The sequence below is a fragment of the Taudactylus pleione genome, unplaced genomic scaffold (assembly GCF_031769625.1).
Source record: "Taudactylus pleione unplaced genomic scaffold, aTauple2 ptg000987l, whole genome shotgun sequence".
NCBI classification, from domain to species: domain Eukaryota; kingdom Metazoa; phylum Chordata; class Amphibia; order Anura; family Myobatrachidae; genus Taudactylus; species Taudactylus pleione.
The window spans coordinates 2,278,069-2,302,477 of record NW_028285388.1 but is presented as its reverse complement, the minus strand read 5'-3'; the positions used below and the strand labels follow the sequence as shown (position 1 = coordinate 2,302,477).

At 48.6% G+C, this 24,409-nt stretch overlaps 2 protein-coding genes across 3 annotated transcripts; one reads left to right on the top strand and one right to left on the bottom strand.

Annotated features, from left to right (window-relative positions):
* Positions 1-4,390: 4,390 nt before the first annotated feature.
* Positions 4,391-19,780, bottom strand: TMED8 (transmembrane p24 trafficking protein family member 8). Its single transcript, XM_088460865.1, has 6 exons — positions 19,528-19,780; positions 8,869-8,968; positions 8,690-8,792; positions 8,249-8,390; positions 7,873-8,169; positions 4,391-7,148 (listed from the first exon to the last, which is right to left on the bottom strand). Exons 1-6 carry the CDS (start codon positions 19,664-19,666, stop codon positions 6,931-6,933), a joined length of 999 nt encoding a protein of 332 aa, XP_088316991.1. The 5' UTR covers positions 19,667-19,780; the 3' UTR covers positions 4,391-6,930.
* A 6-nt stretch (positions 19,781-19,786) lies between these two features.
* SAMD15 (sterile alpha motif domain containing 15) lies at positions 19,787-24,154 on the top strand. 2 transcript variants are annotated; one of them, XM_088460866.1, is made up of 3 exons: positions 19,787-20,005; positions 22,444-22,548; positions 23,779-24,154. In XM_088460866.1, exons 1-3 carry the CDS (start codon positions 19,919-19,921, stop codon positions 23,944-23,946), a joined length of 360 nt encoding a protein of 119 aa, XP_088316992.1. In that variant the 5' UTR covers positions 19,787-19,918; the 3' UTR covers positions 23,947-24,154. The 2 variants fall into 2 exon arrangements, with proteins under 2 accessions (XP_088316992.1, XP_088316993.1); XM_088460867.1 differs by having other exon boundaries at positions 19,788-20,005; positions 22,444-22,542.
* The last annotated feature ends 255 nt before the right edge of the window (positions 24,155-24,409 follow it).

Below are 24,409 nucleotides of genomic sequence, written 5' to 3'. Positions count from 1 at the left end.
AATTAGGCTCTGCCACTAATCCCGTATCCTCAAGGCGTTTCCTAGCAATAAGGCGGCTTTTTAGGCCACATACTAGGCGGCCTCTTGAGAAGGCAGACTAGTGCGGGGAAATGCGTCGAGGATACGGGATTAGTGGCAGAGCCTAATTTGGAGTTTATTTGCACTCGCTGGCATTTCCTGGACTCTGCTCCCGGCAGCTTGTTGTGAATTAATCTCAAGCCACAACATATTGCCACACACTTGCTACTAAGGGGTAAATCTACTAAAGTGCCGATTTCTATTTGATGTAATCAGAGATCAATCTCGGATGATATCGTCCGTATTCATGCGTTTCATTTTTCGAACAAGTTACTGAATTTACTAAGCTGCCGAGTTCATGTCATTCGTATTGTTCGATGGTGTAATCATTTGTTGTAATTCGTATTATTAATTTCTATTTAGCGTTCGGTGTTGACTAACTCGAACAAACAGATGCATGGACGGATCAGGGAGATCCGTGATACATGCATCTGTGTGTAAAAGAAACATAGAAGCACGGACAGGATCAGCGAGATTCGTGATACATGAATCTGTGTGTAAAAGAAACATAGAAGCACGGACAGGATCAGGGAGATCCGTGATACAGGCATCTGTGTGTAAAAGAAACATAGAAGCACGGACAGGATCAGGGAGATCCGTGATACATGCATCTGTGTGTAAAAGAAACATAGAAGCACGGACAGGATCAGTGAGATCCGTCTGTGCTTCGGTGTTTAAAAAAAATGAAAACCAGTGTAAAAATTAAAATAAAAACGAAAATGGGGAGAGCCGCAAAGGTAACTTAAGGTCACTTTCGCGGTTCTCTCCATTGATGTCAATGGTGGGAACCGCTCATTGGCTGAGAGGCAAAAGTCCAGCCTCTCTCAGCACCGGGATTTCTATAGTGAAATCCTGCAGAGGACAGTGCTAAGTTCATGGGGCCGTGTATTTTCGTTTTGCCAAGCCCGTGGATGCCTACATGGACAGAAGAGGCCATGATCCACGAATAGGAGTATAGATTTTTTTTTTTTTTTGTTACAGGTACCTTATGGATTCCTACTGGACAAGGGGACATGATGGGCTTCAGAGATACTTAGGGAGTGTGAGTGTGCACGTATGTGTTATTACATTTGCACTGTTTTTTTCCCCCTGTATTTCCAGAACTAGGACCTTCTCCGAGCCCAGTGCTGGTTGCGCTAAATACAGAGGGCCACTATTGTTTTTTGTCCCCTGTATTTTGGCAACCAGGGCTGGTACTGAATAGCCTGGTGCTGGTTGTGCTTAATAGAGGGACCCCTAAGTCGTTTGACTCCAGTATTTAGCACAACCAGTACTGTGCTAGTTGTTTTTGTGGGAAGGGAGGACCACGCCTTTTTTTTATTTTTACACTGGTTTTCATATTTTTAAACACAGAAGCACAGATTGATCTAACTGATCCAGTCTGTGCTTCTGTGTTTATTTATTTACACACAAATGCATGTATCATGGATCTCCCTGATCCGTGCATGCATCTGTGAAGGCTGAGATGTGAAACTCGAATGGTGTTCTATTTGAGATTTCTATTTGGGTTCTTTTTTGTGTCTTTTGCAGCCGACTTGCACTATATTTCAGGCGTTACTTAAAACAAATACCAATCCTTAATAAATTTCCAGGTCCTATTGATGTCTATGACAAAAGGCTGCCAAGTTGTACAGATGGTCTATGGGGGGTTTTCAATTTGGAGCGAAAAGTCCGTGCTGGACTTTTCGCTCCAAATCGGAGGTTTTGACGGGGATAAAGTATCGGGCGCGTGCCCGCTTTATCCCCGTATTCAATTAGGAATCAGTGAAAACGGGACCCGGCCGAAAGGTAAGTATCAAAAAAATTGGGGAATTTTCGGGACGAGTTCCTGGGACCCCCCTAAATATGTCCAGACATGGGGGATCACTATGGGTACCCCCGTATTTGCCTGGTAAAAGGTAAGTCGGGTTTTCAAATAGCCGCAGCAGGTGCATAAATGTGCCTGGAAGAAGGTGGTGAATAGCAGCACTTAGCTTTTTTTTTTGGGGGGGGGGGGTGGGGGAGGAAATAACTATGCCCATTAAATTTTTGGTACATGAAAAAGGGTACAAGCATATTTTTAAGTCCCTAAAGTGCATTTTTAAAATTCTTCAAAACTGCACCTGCCGCTACTACCCGCAATGAAGAAAATTCCTGCCGCCTACATGGGGACCCCTCTGGAATCTATTTAGCTATTTTAGGATTTTGTCCCCCATATTTAATTTTTTTTTTACCCCAAAATTCAAATAAATTTTTTTGGGGTGTCCCAAGTTTTTCTTAAAACTTTTTTTGACACACATTAATTTTAGGGGCCATTCCCAGGTGTGCAGGCATAGTTAAAAGTCCGACAGCGGGGACTCCAGCGCAAGGAATCCCCGCTAATTGAATAGGTCCAGCGCGGCTAATTGAATCTGCCCCATTGTGGTAGTTTCTGAGGTTGTACCCGGCTGGTATGTGATATTGATGACACTGCGGGAATCTCTATTACTGGGATCACAGGAGCTGACGGCTAACGTTATAAAATGTCAGATTGAGAAGATCTTGCAAGGAATTTACCTTACGTGGAACTTGCAGAATGATTGGCCTAATATTACACTTACATTGTAATGACACAATTAGAGCAGACATTTTGGGAGTCCACGGACTCCCATGACCTCAACCAACCAAACCTTCCCAGGCAGTCAAAGTATAAGTTCACTGACCTTAATTATATCAATTGGATTTTAATTAAGGTGACTGGGATAGTGGGATGGGAGAGGACTGCATGATTGGGTGTAATTAATATCCCGGCGATCGGGATGACGACACCGGAATCTCGACGGTAAGTATAGGGGTTGGTGGTTACGGTTGGGCTGGGGGGGGGGGGGTTTAGGGTACTAACCGGCAGGTGTCTGTATATTAACCCAGTTGGGATCCCGGCGTCAGGATTCTCAGCGCCCGATTCCTAAACGCTGACATCCCGTACCTAACCCTGCATGAGTATGCGGTCCAATAACACAGCCCTGCGATGAGATTATCCTGACTGTGGATCTCCTCTCCAGTCTGTCCTCCGTGCTGCCGCTCAACTCAACTTTCTCTCCAAACGTTCTACATCTGCCTCCTCTCTCCTACAAGCCCTACACTGGCTCCCCTTCCCCTACAGAACCCAATTCAAGGTTCTCACGCTCCCTTACAAAGCCCTCAGCCAATCTTCTCCCATTTACATCTCAGACCTCATCTCCCGTCACACTCCTGCCCACCCCCTTCTTTCAACGCACACCGCCTCTCATGCCAACTGATTACTTCCTCCCACTCCCGCCTCAAAGCTTTTGCCCGCGCTGCCCCCCACCTTTGGAACTCTCTCCCCATCAGACTCTCCACAATCCTTCAAATGGGCTCTCAAGACTCACTACTTCATCAAAGCCTTCCAGCTCTCATCCTAACCTGCTGCTTCCTGCTCCTTCCTCCCTGTCTACCCCATCTGTGTCATGCCTGTTTGTGTGCCCCTCCCCTTTAGAATGTAAGCTCTTACGAGCAGGGCCCTCTTCCCTCTTGTGCTTCTCCTTACTTTATTTTCATCTACTTCTTACTCACCACTAGGGCACCTAACACTTGGTTGCTTATGTTCTGGGTGTTATGGTCACTATTGTAGCAATGTATACATGTCCTTGTCCTGCATTGCATTGTATTGTACTGTTATGGTGCGTACACATGTAGCGACTTAAAAGAACGATTTGAATGATAACGATAATTATCGTTCAAATTGCTCATTTAAATGGTCCCTACCAACATACCATCGACGCGCGGCCACGTATGGATGATAGCGATATCGTCTATCGTCCGTGCAAGCCGGTCAACTTGCTCAATATCGAGCAGGTTAGTATAGGCACCCGTGAACGTTGATTGCGGGTCGCTATAGCCGACGGTAAGTAGGTGGTGTGCTGGATGATTGATATCGATCATCCAGTACACCAGGGAGGGTGCCTGACTATCAGCCAGCGATATCGTATCACTGGCTGATCGCTACGTGTGTATGCACCATTAGACACTTTTATGGTTATGTACTTTGTAAGGCGCTGCGGAACACTTGAGGCGCCATATGGATAAACGATAATAATAACTGGATCTGAAGTGTATACTCACTCGCTAATAGATCTGATCAGTCAGCAGTGGGGTTGCACAATGCGAGCAGCATTATGTACTTTGCCTTTGCTAACTTAATCCATCCTGCACTCTCTCTCTTACATCGTGGACTGCAGTCTTCGCCGGTTGAACGTACACGCGTGTTGTATGTCACACAGTCACACTTGGGGGAGGGGGAAAAAAAAAACACACAACAGAGGCGGCTGCAGAAGACACATAAAAAGATTTATTTAAGGAAAGATACAGAGTGCCTGGTACAAGAATCATCAGTCCAGACGGAAATAGCTGGTGTCAGTCACGTGACACAACTACCCACAATGCACTTTTCCTCTATGTCGCACTCTTCTCACACAGGCCCCCGTGTAATAAATAAAATTTAATTCTAACCCTAAAATATTTACAACAAAAACTCATAGAGGTGGCGCTTAGTCATAGAAACCATTCACCCTAAATGAAAGGAGTTTATTGGCCATGCAGAGTTGTACTGTAACTTTCCTCTGTACAGCTGCACATACCCTGACAGAATGCGAAACGCGTGAGGAACAGGCCACCCTCTGTTATCAGTCATGTCATAGGGATAAAGTGTTCTCATTAAACTCAGACAAGCTGGGGCTGGTGGAGAGTTGGATCCAATTGCACTGTGTTCCCTTGAAATGCTGCCACTGAATACACAGCTGACAGAATGCGAAACGCGTGAGTGACAAGCCACCCTCTGTTATCAGCCATATCATAGGGATAAAGTGCTCTCATTAAACTCAGACAAGCTGGGGCTGGTGGAGAGTTGGATCCTATTGCACTGTGTTCCCTTGAAATGCTGCCACTGAATACACAGCTGACAGAATGCGAAACGCGTGAGTGACAAGCCACCCTCTGTTATCAATCATGTCATAGGGATAAAGTGCTCTCATTAAACTCAGAGACAAGCTAGGGATGGTGGAGTGTTGGATACAATTGCCCTGTGTTCCCTTTAAATGCCACTGAATACACAGCTGACAGAATGCGAAATGCGTGAGTGACAAGCCAACCTCTGTTATCAGCCATATCATAGGGATAAAGTGCTCTCATTAAACTTAGACAAGCTGGGGCTGGTGGAGAGTTGGACACAATTGCACTGTGTTCCCTTTAAATGCTGCCACTGAATACACAGCTCCTCTTAAGATATGCGCGGACAGCATCAGTGGCATACGTGTCCGATTTATGCCAGGCACACGGTACAGACACTTGCGCCCTTTTATTTTGATATATTACAAATGCATTCGCTATTAGGCATCAATAAAACTTCTAAAACCTCTCTAATGCGCCATAAATAGCTCCTCACCATATAATTGAAAAAATAAAAAATGATGATATTTGGTTACATACTCTCCCAAAATCATAACCTATGCCCAGACGCCAAAGAGAAAACAACAATTATTGTCGGCAAGATTTCACAAACAGCCAATCAGAAGGTATAAGCTAGCGCAGGGGGGGGCTCAACCAGCACCTGCCCCTGACCACCCGCAAATAATATGGATGGGACAAGCATGTATGTGCCTGCTCACGGCCTGCATACGTTTGCCATTGCAGACCTACATAAGGACGCAGCCAGTCATTCGTGTGAAATGCCTGCACATCTGCGTGGGAACACGAGTGTGTACACATACTTTTCACACAAGATATGCTACAACAATTAGTGCAGTACTCACTTCTGTGTCCGCTGAGCCTAGGAAAGCACAATCGCGCTAAACCTTTCCTGATTATTGCTGGTTGTTACATATCACAACATGTATTTTAGCTTTTGCAGTAATTTAATACTCAGATTACTTCCAATTATAAAATAGAGGTTGAGTATAGCCTAGGACGGATGACTCATGATGCTGGTTGGACATGCTGGGAGTTGTAGTTCAAAGCTGACCTGTCAGGTCTAGGACCAAGAAGTGTATAGTACTTATGGGAGCATGTTACTGGTGTGTGGATGATGGCGTCTGACACACAGAGAGGAGTCACAGTAACAGACTTCTCTGTCCTCTTTCCCTAACGTCAGATTAAACAGCCGTCCCCTTATTTACACTGATAGAAGGGCTGATGCGTCTGCCTCCTATCCAGACACCGTAGCACTTAGATCTTGGCAAGAAATTGCCAAGGGCAGGACACAGATTAGGAGAAGGTCAGTAATTGTGACTGTAACACAATCAGCATAATAGGGGGACCGTAGGATTTTATTTTTTACCTAAATCAGAAAGGGTAATGTCACAATGTAGATGAATACAGACCATATATGATCCTTTAGGTAGCGTCTAAGCCCAAGAAGTACAGACGCCAGATGACCCCCGACATAAGACACAGATCCCCCATCAGTATCTTCCTATCTTTCCCAGAAGGACACTGGGGGTACACAAACCTGGATGGCCCTCGCTTGGAGGACAAAAGGGGGCACCCAAAACCAGATCTAACACATTTCTTTGCCTTCAGGACACTAGGGGGCGCACATGCCCTGACCTCTCGCTCCTCTTTCTCAATAAGACACTAGAGGGCGCTTGTTTCCGGAAACTTTAAAAGGCAGCTTACACTGGAGGGCTATGGGTCAGAGGGAGTAAATGACTGCAGCAAGACACTGAATGGGAACAGGCATCACACACAGGAGGTGTAGATGGAAACTTACTTTTGGGCATGTTCACGTCCAAAAATTCATCAACCCCAGCCGCCGCCCACTCCTCCTCCCCTACCAAAAAAAATAAATGAAGCCAACACCCAGCCCAGGTGCCAGACGTCTCAGCTGCTGTAATAGACATGGAAATAGAGAGTCTTACTCCGCAGAAGTGAGTAAGAGTTGTCCAGTTTTAGCAGATAAATCCCCTCCCCGGGATATTCGTGGCTTCCTGCCTGTACCTCTCGGTGACTGTCTCTGCGGAATACCTGCATGATTTCACCATATCGGCTACGCAGGCGGTAAACGGACCCTCGCTCCACGTCTCCTTCCCGGCTGTGCCCTGAAACACATAACATGAAACAGATCAGGAGGAATAGCGAGAGAGAAGGGAGCGTCCGAGCGACGACTGACAGATAATAATGGGGGAACGCTGGTGAAACCTTTAATTTTATCACATCCGGTCTTCAAATAGCAGATGGTTCTATGCCAGGATCTGCACCATGTTCAGGAAAAAACCCTCCCCCTCCGCCCTCTAACACTGCTTTTGTCAGTGATGACTATTAGAATCAGTTTACACTCAAACAGCGCCAAAACGGGTTCTTAAGGGGCCCATACATCTGCGACTGATTGCCGCAATCCCCGTTCTGCCGACGGCTGGCTCAGGGGAATCGGAGAAATTCAACATGTTGGATTTCCCAACTTGCTGATTCTGGTCAAAAAATTGTTCATGATCGGTGAGTTGGGGAATTTTAACATGCTGTTTTTCCCCGATCAGGAGTCAGATCGACGATCATCGATGGCCAGCGATCGGCGGTGTGGATTGCGATAGGGAATCGCAGTTTTAATGACTGGACATAGCTTGCAATATATACAGCGCTGTGTGACCGTCACATGATCCTGGCGGCTGGATCATGTGACGGTCAGGATTATCTTGCACTCATTTTATTGTCATTTTAGCTAGTGTCAGGGTTATCTTGCACCCAGGATTACCCTGGTATTGGGGAACAGATGGTTCTGCCATCATAAGACAGGCAGGATGCCACTGTATGTATGGGAGGACTCACAGGGGCTTCCTGTCTCCTCCTCTTCCTCCTCGTCGCTGGATTCGCTGACTTGTAGCGTCACAGCTGTGCTAGTGACAGGTGTCCAGTCAAAGTAAATCCCAAAACCAATGTCATAGTCGTCAGTGGCAAACTCCCAGCAGAGCCGCTTCCCATCAGGATGTGTCGGCACGCGGACAGTCATCACTTCTCCCCTCCGCACCGTCAGCTGCCCATGTTTCTCGCTGGCCATCCGATGCTTGAACTCTCGCAGATTGGCACTGGTCCAGGTGACGGCCGGCGTCAGCGGCGGTGGAGGCGCTATGGGGACAACAGAATAAGATGAACTCTCCACGTCTCCTCCTGGCTGCACAAACACCCCACCTGTCAGCCTCCTCACCTTTCCCTTCTCGCCCTTCAGAGTCACTCGGGCTCCTGTCTGCCTGCACTATGTCCACGGTACCAGCGTGTTCTGATTGGATCATGAGGACATCGTGAGGTGAGGGGTTGTCGGGGTCAAGGGACAGGAGGGCTTCCAGCTCCTGGAGTATAACAAACAGAAGGCGATAAGGGGAACAGCATAGCTGTGAGGACACAGCCCTATAGGAGTCATGTGCAGAACAATCAGACAGAAATAGGACACTCTGGTCACTGACTACAGCTCTATCATCTGCAGGTATCACGGCTGACCACAAACACAGGTATGTACTAGAGATGGTGTATTCCCCTCCACTGCAGTGCTCTATGGTATGTTCCTAGCTAATGATAAATTGTACTAATTACATACATACATATATACACACACACACACACACACACACACACACACACACACGGTTACCTTTACGAGGGTTTGGGTGGGATCAGCAGATGTCTCTTTTCTCTGTGTGCTGGAACATTTTGCCGGAGGATCTACAGTGGCGACCTTCATGTCGGATTGTGACCTTTAACAGACAGACCAGTTAACCCCTTAGTGTCACTGACGCACAGCACAGGGGGTAGGATCAGCTGTGGACATACCTTTCTGTGCTGGGACATTCCGTATTCTCAGACTCCTGCGTCGGTATCGCTGCCCCCTCCTCTTCAACCGGATTCTCATGCCCAGCGGGCACCACTTCATCTACGGAAAGAGAACAGGTTTTCATCCCTTTCATTTATCCAGGAGAACAACAACATACAGGACTCATGTACACCCAGGGGGGAGGACGATACGAGAGATTACCGGGAAGCAAGTATCCGGCCATCTACAACTTCACCTTAAAGGGTATCCATAATCTACACACAGTGAAGGCAGCTATTTTGGTAGCCAAACCAATAGGCAGTCAAAAAAAACAAAAACAGCCTATGCATTCATTAGAAACCAGTGACATCACTGAGAATGCAGCCTATCAAGTCACTAGGAACCGGTGACATCACTGGGAATGCAGTCTACCCATTCATTAGGAACTGGTGACATCACTGAAAATGCAGCCTATTCAGTCACTAGGAGCCAGTTACATCACTGAAACACTTTTCATCACATTGGCTTCACCTACACAATGACTGCCTCCTCTGGGTGTATATGAACAGTACACACATTTCTGTCTTATTCCGTATTGGATAGCTGTGAGGACACAGCCCTACAGGAGTCATGTGTAAAACAATCAGATAGGACACTCTGGTCACTGACTACAGCTCTATCATCTGCAAGTATCACAGCTGACCACAAACACAGGTATGTACTAGAGACGGTGTATTCTCTTCCACCGCAGTGCTCTATGGCAGTGATTCCCAACCTCGGTCCTCAAGGCACACTAACAGTCCAGGTTTTAGTGATATCCATGATTAAGCACAGATGGTTAAGTCAAACTAACTGAGGTACTAATTAAGTCAGCTGTGCTCAAGCATGGTTATCCTTAAAACCTGGACTGTTTGTGTGCCTTGAGGACCGTGGTTGGGATGCATCATGCTAATGATAAATTGTAATATATACACACACACACACACACACACACACACAGTCAGGTCCATAAATATTGGGACATTGACAGAATTTTCAGATTTTGGCCTCTATTCACCACCACAATGGTTTTGAAATGAAACAAACAAGATGTGCTTTAACTGCAGATTTTCAGATTTAATTTGAGGGTAATTACATCCAAATCGGGTGAACGGTGTAGGAATTACAACAGTTTCAATATGTGCCTCCCACTTTTTAAGGGGCCAAAAGTAATGGGACTATCAACTCAAAAGCTATTTCATGGACAGGTGTGGGCTATTCCCTCATTATTTCATTATCAGTTAAGCAGGTAAAAGGTCTGGAGTTGATTCTAGGTGTGACATTTGCATTTGGAATCAGTTGCTGTCAACTCTCAATATGTGATCCAAAAGCTGTCACTATCAGTGAAGCAAGCCATCATTAGGCTGAAAAATCAAAACAAACCCATCAGAGAGATAGCAAAAACATTAGGTGTGGCCAAATCAACTGTTTGGAACATTCTTAAAAAGAAAGAACGCACCGGAGAGCTCAGCAACACCAAAAGACTTGGAAGACCACGGAAAACAACTGTGGTGGATGACAAAAGAATTATTTCCCTGGTGAAGAAAAACCCCTTCACAACAGTTGGCCAAATCAAGAACACTCTCCAGGAGGTAGATCTATATGTGTCAAAGTCAACAATCAAGAGAAGACTTCACAAGAGTGAATATAGAGGGTTCACCACAAGATGCAAACCATTGGTGAGCCACAAAAACAGGAAGACCAGATTATAGTTTGCCAAACAACATCTAAAAAAGCCATTACAGTTCTGGAACAACATCCTATGGACAGATGAGACAAAGATCAACTTGTACCAGAGTGATGGGAAGAGAAGAGAAGGAAAGGAACTGGTCATGATCCAAAACATACCACCTCATCAGTGAAGCATGGTGGTGGTAGTGTCATGGCGTGGGCATGTATGGCTGCCAATGGAACTGGTTCCCTTGTATATATTGATGATGTGACTGCTGACAAAAGCAGCAGAATGAATTCTGAAGTGTTTCGGGCAATATTATATGCTCATATTCAGTCAAATGCTTCAGAACTCATTGGACAGCGCTTCACAGTGCAGATGGACAATAAACCGAAGCATACTGCAAAAGCAACCAAAGAGTTTTTTAAGGCTAAAAAGTGGAATGTTATGCAATGGCCAAGTCAATCCCCTGACCTGAATCCGATTGAGCATGCATTTCACTTGATGAAGACAAAACTGAAGGGAAAATGCCCCAAGAACAAGCAGGAACTGAAGACATTTGCAGTAGAGGCCTGGCAGAGCATCACCAGGGATGAAACCCAGCGTCTGGTGATATCTATGCGTTCCAGACTTCAGGCTGTAATTGCCTGCAAAGGATTTGCAACAAAGTGTTAAAGAGTGAAAGTTAGATTTAGGATTGTTTAGTTTGTCCCATTACTTTTGGCCCCTTAAAAAGTGAGAGGCACATATAGAAACCATTGTAATTCCTACACCGTTCAGCTGATTTGGATGTAATTACCCTCAAATTAAATCTGAAAGTCTGCAGTTAAATCACATCTTGTTTGTTTCATTTCAAAGCCATTGTGGTGGTGAATAGAGGACAAAATATGAAAATTCTGTCAATGTCCCAATATTTATGGACCTGACTGTATATATACTACCTGGTTTAGCAGACTCCCCACTTATCAGATCTTATTCCGTATTGTAGTGGTCTATATTATGTAGGAAGATGACCCAGGACTGTAAAGGCTCCCATACATCAAAGATTGATTGTAGCAATTGTGCAATTTGCATTCGATTGTGTATAAAGATCTTTCCCTTTTTCAATCAATCGCAGATTGCAGAATTGCCACAATCAATTGAAAAAGGGAAAGATTTTTATACACAATCGATTGCAAATTGCACGATTGCTGCAATCAATCTCTGATGTATGAGGGCCTTAAGATAAATATTATATAACCTGTAAATGTGTCCTGGGAAAAGATAACAGGGGCGTGATGAATGTGGCCACAAATTTTACATGAAAGGACGATGAACACTAATTATCAGCTAACAATATTTAATTAACATTATTTCAAATGACTGTGGAAGAGTTAACGGAGATCCGAGGGCCCCCTGAGACCATGTTACATATGATGTAAGTCTTGCACACGATGTAGGATGCCTATAAATACACAGATATACACTGATGGGGGAGTGTTACTGAGCTCTGATCTGTACTTAGCAGTACAACCTGCCCAGGGGATGCCACGTGTTTAACCACCCACCCCTGGGGAGCCCGAAACAAAGCAGCTAATTACCTCTGCCCAGGTGAGGACAGAAGAACAGGAGTTTATATTACTATTATTTATAACAAGTCGCTGTACAACTGGGGAGGACACAGGCCGTAACATAATAACAAAAAATTTGTTCAATGGACTCGATTCAATTGACCGCAAATTAAATAGCGACAGGAGGGAGCACCCGGAGATATTCAATTCTGTGCGCAGTTAGGTCGGGGAATGCCCGTTCTCCCGCCTTAAACAAGGTGTTTAGTCGCAAGGACGGGCATTCTCCGACTAAACTTCCCGGCGCGATGCTGTTTTCCCGGCGCTAAGGCCAGAAACCAGCATCGCGCCTGTACTTCTGTCGGATTTCTGTTCGCACCCCTGCAGGATGAAATCCTTAACAGCGCGTTGAATTGAATAGCTCCGGGAGCTCCCTCCCGGCGCTATTTAATACGCGGTCAATTGAATCGAGCCCACTGTTTACTTGGAAATAAATGGAAAGTCTTCCCTCATATCCTGGACACACCAGACATACTGTGGTGACCTAGTGGCGCACGTTTGCAGATTTAGGTGGCTCAGGAGCCCAGGAGTAGAAGGCATGGAGCTGACGTATATTGCTGCCGGCTGCTGAAGGTGTAGTGTGCTGGATTTTCTATAAACTGCCTCCCCATAGTCTATCATAGGCCTCATGTACACAACGTACTTTAGGGCCATAAAGGATCATCAGGGAGTGAGATCTAGGGGACAACAGGTGAGGCGATGGGGACAGAAGTAATATTTAGGGAGGAGCAGATGAGGGGACAGGAGTGATATTTAGGGGATAGTACGAGGGCGATGGGGACATGACTGATATTTAGGGGAGAGCAGATGGGGGGAAGTGAGTGGTAATTAGGGGAGAGCAGATGAGGCAATGGGGAAGTGAGTGGTAATTAGGGGAGAGAAGATGGGGTTATGGGGAAGTGAGTGGTATTTAGGGGAGAGCAGATGGGAACATGACTGATATTTAGGGAAGAGCAGATGGGGGGGAAGTGAGTGGTATTTAGGGGAGAGCAGATGAGGCAATGGGGAAGTGAGTGGTAATTAGGGGAGAGCAGATGGGGGAAGTGAGTGGTATTTAGGGGAGAGCAGATGAGGCAATGGGGAAGTGAGTGGTATTTAGGGGAGAGCAGATGAGGCAATGGGGAAGTGAGTGGTATTTAGGGGAGAGCAGATGGGGGGAAGTGAGTGGTATTTAGGGGAGAGCAGATGAGGCAATGGGGAAGTGAGTGGTATTTAGGGGAGAGCAGATGGGGGAAGTGAGTGGTATTTAGGGGAGAGCAGATGGGGATGGGAGTGATATTTTAGGGAATATTACATCAGTGATGGGAGTAATATCTAGAGTAGAGCAGATTGGGCAATGGGGACATGACATATTTAGGGGGGATGGGAGTGATATTTTGGGGAGAGCAGATGGGGGATTGGGAAGTGAGCGATATTTTGGGGAGAGGGGATGGGAGTGAGATTTTGGCCTTAGCTCAAAATTCCTTGATAACTTTGCTTCCTGGCTCCTAACTATCAAATGGGCTCTCAAGACCCCTTTCTTCCTCAAAGCTTTCCAGCACTCATCCTAACCCACTGCTCCATGTTCTTTTCTCACAATCCAGCCCATCTGTGTCACCCCTGTTTGTCTGCCCCCCATTAGAATGTAAGCTCTCACGAGCAGGGTCCTCTTTCCTCACGTGCTTCTCCTTCCCTTACTGATATTTTAATTTACAACACCTAACATTTTGGTTGCGGACACCATGCTGCTTATTTAAGTGTTATGTAGCAATGTTTATAAATCCTGTATTTGTCCTGCATTGTTTGTACTGGTAATTACTGTTTTTCATGTGCACTCATTTCTTTATGTACTGCGTAAGGCGCTGCAGAACCCTTGTGGCGCCATATAAATAAAGGATAATAATAATAATGGGGTGATGGGGGACAGTAGTTATAATGTTGGGAGTGCAGATGGGACGATGGGGGACATGAGAGATATTTAGGGGAAAATACATTGGTGATGGGGAGGTTATTGCCTTTGCGACCAGCCTCAGTATTGGTATGTTGTTTATGTAGGTTTTTGATGTTACTTCGTTTTAATCAATCATTTGTGTATACTGAAGCTGATCTAGATAGATATGAGATAGATAGATCATACATAGAGTTTGGGACGATTTGAGAGAATTATATATATATATATATATATATATATATATATATATATATACTTGCCGACAATCAGCTCCAGCCTTCCGGGAGGGAGCTGATTGTCGGCTAACAGCAGGGGGACGGGGGCGGTCATTGGGGGCGGGCCAGCCAGTTGGTTCAAAGCTGTACCTGTCAGGTCTAGGACCTGTTGTAGTTGTAGTTCAAAGCTGACAGGTCACATTGGGGGTGGAGCCGCACAATCGCATCATCGTGGCTCCGCCCCTCTTCACAATGCCGTTATTTTGGACATAGTGAAGCAGGGGGCGGGGCCGCGATGACGCGATTCAGCGCGAATCGCGTCACCGGCTCACCCGCTGCGGGGGTTTCTAATCTTTTCAGGGGGGAGGACGTGAGGGTCGGAGGCTTCAGGGAGGCTTGCCTGCCTTTCCGGGGGGGCCGGGAGCGGCACCCGAAAATCGTGAGGCTCCCGGCCAAATCGGGAGGGTAGGCAGCCATGATATATTTTACATACATATACACACACACACACACACCATAGCCAAAGAAGAACTGGCACTCAGAGATATTATAATTAGAATAATACCTCTGAGTGCCAGTTCTTCTTTGGATATGGTATTTATGATTCTCTGTACACCAGAGGAATTTTGTTTGCATTTTATTGAGTGCCGGTAACACATGATAGCTGTGTTGTCTCTTGTTAGTGAGTCTTGATAAAGGTCCTGTTGGACCGAAACGTCGACACATGATCCTATGATGAATTAAAAGAAGAATTCCTTTTTGTATATTAAGTGGTGAGTGCCCTTTTTTCTGGATTTTTCTATTTTTGGGGCTATATGCCTTTAAAGGAGCACCCCTAGACACTACATGTTTGGTTCAGTGTGCAGTCATTTTTGAGATACATCTTATTAGCACAGTCACTCTCTAGGTTTGTGACAGACGGCTACAACCACCATAGGTCCGTATTCAATTTGGAGCGAAAAGCCAAGTTCAGCGAATAAGTCATTTCGCCAGGCGGGAAAGTATCGCCGTATTCAATTTGGAAGACTTTTCACCCAGGGAAAGTCAATGCAATCTAATAGGCGAAAAGGTTTCGCCTATGAATAGCAGGCGGAAAAAAGTGCAGAATTGGGGTTTTGGGGAACAACATTGCGGGAACCCCCCATGCAGCCTTCAGACAGTCCCCTAAAGGTAAACTGCATCAAATTTTAAAAACAAAAAGACTTAAGAACACCCAAAAAAATCACTTTCATTTTGGGGGCGAAAAAAAAAATGTTGGGGGACAAAGTTAAAGACTAGCGAACTAGACTCTGGGGGGGTCCCCAAGTATGCCCCAGGTGTTTTTTTGATTGCAGGTGCTTGCGGAAGGTGGGTTTTTCACGATTTTTAAAACTTAACTTTAGCAACTTTTAAATATGCTGGCCCCCATTTTCAAGTACCCCAAATTTACTGGGATAAGTTATTTTCTGCAAAGAAAACACCTGAATACTAATCAGCACCACGTATACAAAAACACCAAATACCTCCAGCAAGCCAAATCGGGGGGTACCAAAGGGAACCCCCATGTCAGAGCATCTTTTGGGGGGCGGGGTGTCAGGCTGATTTCCTCAAATCTGACAGTACTTTCCGCTTGTTTCAGTTTCGCCGGGTCCCGTTTTCGTGTACTTTCAAATTCAATACGGGGATAAGCGGGCACAGGCACGATACTTTTCCGCCTCCAAAACAGGCGATGTAGGCGGAAAGTCCGGGAGGCGCAAAAGTATCGCGAGTGTGAATCAAATTGAATACGGCTCAGACTGAAATGGGAATGAATAGACCGGCTGCATGATTTCCGTGTGGAAAACAAGTTATTTTAGGGCAGGACAGACTATGCTTAGGATTTGAATAACTTTGAATGTGCGATTTTTAGCAGTCAAATTAGGTATTTTGTCACAGCGCATCGAAATAGATAAACCAGTGATGTGCTCAACTATCGCGAGGCAGGAGAATCCCCGTCCAAGTCATCCACCGAGGCGGACAACTGCTCAGGCCAATGGCAGAACTACCCCACTGCCCCTTACCGCGAGGCCTGGAGGTTATACATACAGTACATGTGTATATACCCATAACATAACAGATCAACTGAGTCTTGCTAAGCTGCACATAAAGGTTATACGAAGGGGGTTGGCCATTTCCTCTCCATAAAAAAGAATCTTATCGGATTTTCACATTGAATATTCTCCACAAGTATATAATTAGGTGATTGATTTGAATGTAGTTTTAGAATAAAAGATGCCTGATTGCTGCCTCCATGTAAGGCGTCTTTATATCTAAGAATTACCACCATTGCACAGGGAAAGGCAGTTTTCGGGCCCCTGGTGAGCTCGTAGGCTTCCAAAAGAAAAACCAATTAAGAAAATAGAAATTGCACCTCCGTTTACTGGTATGTACGCAAGCCTCGGACACGGATACTGCTGTCCCATCGTTACCTAAGTGGCTCTGGGTGACCCCGTCCAGGTGTATTACTACCTGTTGTGGGACACTCCTTCCACTTTACAAGGCAATATGGAAGACCTCTAGCACAGAAGTATATAGGTGGGTATATATACAGGCCATCCATATCATCAATTAAGATTACTGTGTTTCTAACGTGCAGAAATTTGCATTAAAACCAATTCATATTACAAACTATATAATAATATTACAGAAATATAGGTACCCCCCCAGCACACAATACTGGATTACTGTGGACCTCCCCCAGCGGTTTCATGGTATTGCTGCATAGACTATCCCTGAGGTGTGGCCATAGGGGTGGCACCAATAGTAATTGTTATAGGAACCAGAGGCTCCGGGGCCAGAACCTCCAACTAAACAGATGCACGTTTGGGGGGTCCAGAGGCCTTTACTTGGCCTAAACATGAAGCAGAGACACAGCCCATTATGTCACAGCCACTCTCTATGTACACAGCATAATCAGCCTCCTGCCCCCAGCCAGAGCCTGGGGCCACACGCCTCCCTGCCCCCAGCCAGAGCCTGGGGCCACACGCCTCCCTGCCCCCAGCCAGAGACTGGGGCCACACGCCTCCCTGCCCCCAGCCAGAGACTGGGGCCACACGCCTCCCTGCCCCCAGCCAGAGACTGGGGCCACACGCCTCCCTGCCCCCAGCCAGAGACTGGGGCCACACGCCTCCCTGCCCCCAGCCAGAGACTGGGGCCACACGCCTCCCTGCCCCCAGCCAGAGACTGGGGCCACACGCCTCCCTGCCCCCAGCCAGAGACTGGGGCCACACGCCTCCCTGCCCCCAGCCAGAGACTGAGGCCACACGCCTCCCTGCCCCCAGCCAGAGACTGGGGTCACACGCCTCCCTGCCCCCAGCCAGAGACTGGGGTCACACGCCTCCCTGCCCCCAGCCAGAGACTGGGGCCACACACACACCTCAGACAGAGCCAGGGGCCACACACCTCCCTGCCCCCAGCCGGAGACTGGGGCCACACACACACACCTCAGACAGAGCCAGGGGCCACATGCCTCCCTGCCCCCAGCCAGAGACTGGGGCCACACGCCTCCCTGCCCCCAGCCAGAGACTGGGGCCACACGCCTCCCTGCCCCCAGCCAGAGACTGGGGCCACACGCCTCCCTGCCCCCAGCCAGAGACTGGGGCCACACGCCTCCCTGCCCCCAGCCACAGACTGGGGCCACACGCCTCCCTGCCCCCAGCCAGAGACTGGGGCCACACGCCTCCCTGCCCCCAGCCACAGACTGGGGCCACACGCCTCCCTGCCCCCAGCCACAGACTGGGGCCACACGCCTCCCTGCCCCCAGCCACAGACTGGGGCCACACGCCTCCCTGCCCCCAGCCAGAGACTGGGGCCACACGCCTCCCTGCCCCCAGCCAGAGCCTGGGGCCACACGCCTCCCTGCCCCCAGCCAGAGCCTGGGGCCACACGCCTCCCTGCCCCCAGCCAGAGCCTGGGGCCACACGCCTCCCTGCCCCCAGCCAGAGCCTGGGGCCACACACACCTCAGACAGAGCCTGGGGCCACACACACCTCAGACAGAGCCTGGGGCCACACACACACACATCTCCCTGACAGAGCCTGGGGCCACACACACACACATCTCCCTGACAGAGCCTGGGGCCACACACACCCACACATCTCCCTGACAGAGCCTGGGGCCACACACACCCACACATCTCCCTGACAGAGCCTGGGGCCACACACACCCACACATCTCCCTGACAGAGCCTGGGGCCACACACACCCACACATCTCACTGACAGAGCCTGGGGCCACACACACCCACATCGGTATGCAATCGGGAAGCCGACTGTCTAAATACCGGCAGCCGGCTTCCCGACTGTCATATCCCGGCAAGGTTTAAATGCCGGGCGTCTAGATGTAGACGCCCGGCATTTCCCAGACGCCGGGAGACCAGCGCCCGGCATCCCGATCGTAGTGATGACGTGCGCCGCGAGCGGACAGCCGCGGGGGGGAGGGTTAGGTTTAGGGCTCCCGGGGTGGGACTTAGGGTTAGGCACCCCCCGGGAGGGTTAGGGTTAGGCTAGGGGGAGGGAGGGTTAGGGTTAGGCACCCCATGGGGGGACTTAGGGTTAGGCACCCCCCCGGGGGACTTAGGTTTAGGCAGCGGGGAAGAGGGTGGTTAGGGTTAGGCACTTAGAGGGGGGAGGTTAGGGTTAGGCACTCCTAAGGAGGGTTAGGATTAGGTTAGACAATACTTACAGATCCACGATCAGGATTTCCAGCGCTGTCGGACTTCCGCTGCCGGGATCTCTGCTGATGTCGGGATGCTGGGAATCATACCAATTCCCACACATCTCCCTGACAGAGCCTGGGGCCACACACACACATCCCTGACAGAGCCTGGGGCCACACAAACACATCCCTGACAGAGCCTGGGGCCACACACACACATCCCTGACAGAGCCTGGGGCCACACACACACATCCCTGACAGAGCCTGGGGCCACACAAACACATCCCTGACAGAGCCTGGGGCCACACACACACATCCCTGACAGAGCCTGGGGCCACACACACACACATCTCCCTGACAAAGCCTGGGGCCACACACACACATCTCCCTGACAGACAGGGGCCACACACACATCCCTGACAGACAGGCGCCACACACACACACATCTCCCTGACAGAGCCTGGGGCCACACACTCCTCCTGAGGGGAGATAGGCTGGATATGCAACAGGATTGGGGGCTCATGTTAGAAATGGGGACCACACCTGCAGGGGTATCGCTGGCCTGCTCCTCGGTGCTCCCCGTCTCGGGTGCCCTCTCTTGCCCCGTCTCGCTGCACTCACTACCAGGGGTCTCGGACAGCTCCCCGGACACAGAGGAAGCAGCATCCTGCGCCAGAGCCATCAGCGGATCCCTCAGCTCGGGAAAGTTCGGCAATCGCCGGAAAGGGGCGTGTCAGACAGCTGCAGTGGCATACCGCAAGCCAATCACGGCGCTCAGCGTGTAGTGGGCGGGATCGAAACAGGACGGAAACCACCGAAGTGAGCCGAGCAGAAGCCACTGACATAACTTCCTGCTTCGTACCGGATGTGCGGCTTCGTTGCCATGGAGATCTGATAGCGGAAGTTGCGGTTGCTAGTGACGCTGGGAGAAGAGATGGAGGTGCGGGTGCCGGATTGTTTGCGTTGGAGTAGCCGGGATGTCGGGGGCTGGATCAGGCGGCAGGGATTCCCGCAGTATGAGGTGACAAATCCGCTGGCTAAAGGTGGCGGGCTAATGTAACCAGTGCGGACCCCAGCCCCCAGATTTCTCTCTGACTAAACCCCCTGTTCCTCACCCCAGATTCCCCTCTTCCCCAGATTACTCTGACTAAACCCCCTCCCCCAGATTCCCCTCTTCCCCAGATTACTCTGACTAAACCCCCTCCCCCAGATTCCCCTCTGACTAAACCCCTTTCCCCTCTTCCCCAGATTCCTCTCTGACTAAACCCCCTCCCCCAGATTGCTCAGTGACAACCCCCTTCCCCTCTCCCCCCAGATTCCCTTCTGACTAAACCCCTTCCCCTCTTCCCCAGATTCCTCTCTGACTAAACCCCCTCCCCCAGATTGCTCAGTGACAACCCCTTTCCCCTCTCCCCCCAGATTCCTCTCTGACTAAACCACCTTCCCCTCTGCCCCCAGATTCCTCTGACTAAACCCCCTGCTCCTCCCCCCAGATTCCTCTCTGACTAAACCCCCTTCCCCAGATTCCTCAATGACAACCCCCTTTACCTCTGCCCCCAGCTTCCTCTCTGACTAAACCACCTTCCCCAGATTCCTCAATGACAACCCCCTTCCCCTGTCCCCCCAGATTCCTCTCTGACTAAACCAGCTTCCCCTCTTCCATAGATTCCTCTGACTAAACCCCCTGCTCCTCCCCCCAGATTTCTCTCTGACTAAACCCCCTTCCCCAGATTCCTCTCTGACTAAACCACCTTCCCCTCTGCCCCCAGATTCCTCTGACTAAACCACCTTCCCCTCTGCCCCCAGATTCTTCTGACTAAACCCCCTTCCCCAGATTCCTCTCTGACTAAACCACCTTCCCCTCTGCCCCCAGATTCCTCTGACTAAACCCCCTGCTCCTCCCCCCAGATTCCTCTCTGACTAACCCCCTTCCCCTCTCCCCCCAGATTCCTCTCTGACTAAACCACCTACCCCTCTGCCCCCAGATTCTTCTGACTAAACCACCTTCCCCAGATTCCTCTCTGACTAAACCACCTTCCCTTCTTCCCCATTCCTCTGACTAAACCCTCTCCCCCAGATTCCTCTGACTAAACCCTCTCCCCCAGATTCCTCAATGACAACCCCCTTCCCCTCTCTCCCCAGATTCCTCTCTGACTAAACCCCCTTCCCCTCTCACCCCCACATTCCCCTCTGATACAACCCATGCCCCCCCCCCCAGATTCCTCTCTGAGTCAATCCATGGCCCCTCTCCACCCAAATTCCTATATGAACCAACCCCCTTTCCCTATCCTCCCAGTTTCCTCTATAACCCAATTTCCTGTCCCTCTCCCCCCTCAGATTCCTCTCTGACCCAACCACCATTCCCTCTCCTCCCAGACTTCTCTATAACACAACCACCTTTCTCTCTCCCCCCCCAGATTCTTCTATAACCCAACCACCAGCCCCCCTTATTCCTCTATGACACAACCCCTGACCCCCTCCCCCATACCTCTCTGACCTATTTCCTCACTTGGCCAAATGGCTGGTTTGGATGATCATCGTTCAGTGGGGGAGATGGATGTATCAAGCCTTGGAGAGATATACAGTGGGCAGAGATAAAGTACCATCCAATCAGCTCCTGTAATTTTTCAAACACAGCCTGTAAAGTGACAATTAGGAGCTGGCTGGTTGGCGCTTTCTCTCTCTCCATGGCTTAGTACATCTTCCCCAGTGTTTGGGCCAAACATGTCTGATCCACCCAGCTGTCATTCAGGCAACTTCTGGCTGTGAATGAGATTGCCTTCATACATTGTGTAGTAGTGTATGGAGAAGCTCCAGTTACTGGTCCACTGCTCCTGCTAGATGCATACAGATTTGCTATATTACCTAGACTGAGAGTGTAAAGAACTTTGGCTCCTTCCAAGCCAGATGCCCACAAGAAGCTCGCTGGCACCAAGGTTTGATAGCCTGAGGTGATCTCAGATACCATCGTACTGGACCAATCAGATCATTTATACCTCTTACCCACAACGGCATCAAACCTTTGGGTTCAGCCGACGCTGCTTTTGTGGGTATTATGACATATGCAACAATGATTATATAGCTTGTATCCCATATCCTGCAGTGTTCAGTTCTGGGAGTCGCTTTTGCATTTTTCTTTCTTGTTTTGTTTGCACCTTTTCTGCTTATGCACTTTGTATGGCACTGCGGACCCTACTGGTGCCATATAAATATAAGAAGAAAAATAAAATGTATTTTAAGAAGGAAAAAAAATAAATGTTGTTTTGAACCGTGTGTTATTTATTCATATATTAAACTGTTATTCTTAGTGTGGTTACCTTGTGGGAGTACATCATTACTCTTTCTAATTTATCTCTGAGGTAACAAATATCATAGGCTGAGAGATCCTGAAGCATACATTATATATCATATGATCTGTACTTTGTATGTAAACCTCACTGACCATATGTCATATTACAGGCATGTTTTATAGAGAACTGTATCAGTGGCAGGAAACTTATCTATGTTACATGCTCCAGCCTCCCTCAGATTGGAATCACTAACTTCCAGGACATGAAGGTCAGTGTGAGTACACTCCTAGCACACAATTCTCATCCCCAGAACACTGCTAGTGCCCCAACACACAATTCTCATCCCCGGAACACTGCTAGCGCCTCAACTCGCAACTCTCATCCCCGGAACACTGCTAGCGCCTCAACACGCAACTCTCATCCCCGGAACACTGCTAGTGCCCCAACACACAATTCTCATCCCCAGAACACTGCTAGCGCCCCAACACACAATTCTCATCCCCAGAACACTGCTAGCGCCCCAACACACAATTCTCATCCCCAGAACACTGCTAGTGCCCCAACACACAATTCTCATCCCCAGAACACTGCTAGCGCCCCAACACACAATTCTCATCCCCAGAACACTGCTAGTGCCCCAACACGCAATTCTCATCCCAAAAACACTGCTAGCGCCCCAACACACAATTCTCATCCCCAGAGCACTGCTAGTGCCCCAACACACAATTATCATCCCCAGAGCACTGCTAGTGCCCCAACATGCAATTCTCATCCCCAGAGCACTGCTAGCGCCCCAACACACAATTCTCATCCCCAGAACACCGCTAGTGCCCCAACACACAATTATCATCCCCAGAGCACTGCTAGTGCCCCAACATGCAATTCTCATCCCCAGAGCACTGCTAGCGCCTCAACACACAATTCTCATCCCCAGAACACTGCTAGTGCGCCAAAATGCAATTCTCAGAACACTGCCAGTGCACCCAATATGCAATTCTGGTCCCCAGAACACTGCTAGTGCCCCAACATATGATAATGATTTCCAGGACATTGCTGGTTCCTCCAACATGAGTGTGATCCCTCTATACTGCTATTATCCCTGACACAGGAGTATTATCCTCACTATACTATTATCCCTTGCCAGGAATGTGACCACCTAATGCACTGCCATTATCCCCGGCACAGGAGGGCGATCCCCATTACTACGCTGCCATTATCCCCGGCACAGGAGGGTGATCCCCACCACTACACTGCCATTGTCCTCGGCACAGGAGTGTGATCCCCATTACTACGCTGCCATCATCCCCGGCACAGGATGGCGATCCCCATTACTACGCTGCCATCATCCCCGGCACAGGAGGGCGATCCCCATTACTACGCTGCCATTATCCCCGGCACAGGAGGGTGAACCCCATTACTATACTGCTATTATCCTTGGTACAGGAATGTTAGGTACATGCAGCACCGTAATATAGCCTCTTTAACTATGTATTCCCCTCCACAGGCCATCTCACAGCTGGTCAGAAATTTGCTGGGTGTCACTGATCCCCCCTGGAGCCGCAGTATCTCTCTGCCACGGAGAGACCCCCTAGGCCTGTTCCTGGAGCAGAAGTCTCAGACTGGGGAGAACCATGACTTTCTTACCTATAATCAGTTCAAGGAGTCCCAGTAACCCCCAAGGCAGCTCCGCATGACCTCAGTGGCGTCTGTGCTGGGACATAGTAATGAGACGGTTCTGGATGTGTGTTAGATCATAGAGAGAAACCAATTGTATATATTCTGTACCTATTTCCCCATGGATGGCTCATAACTGCAGGTCTGCTCATGTATACTGGACACAAGACTGTTCTCCCTGCTGCAATAAAACCAAAAGATAGTGACTGATATGTACATAGACTGAATGTGCAACATATTAGTGACTGTGCTCAGCTGGCAGTGATGGAAGAGGCCGTGATCACCAGACTGGTTCCTATTAATGCCAGGCTGGATGGTGACCCTGAGATAAGTCTTCCCTCCGGCCTAATATATAAGCTGACTCTTAGTAGTCTGGCTCTCAGGATGCAAAAAACTAATAAGGAAACACGTCTGATGTGCAAAGACACCAACAGGTAATAAGTGTCCAAAAACCGCAAAGA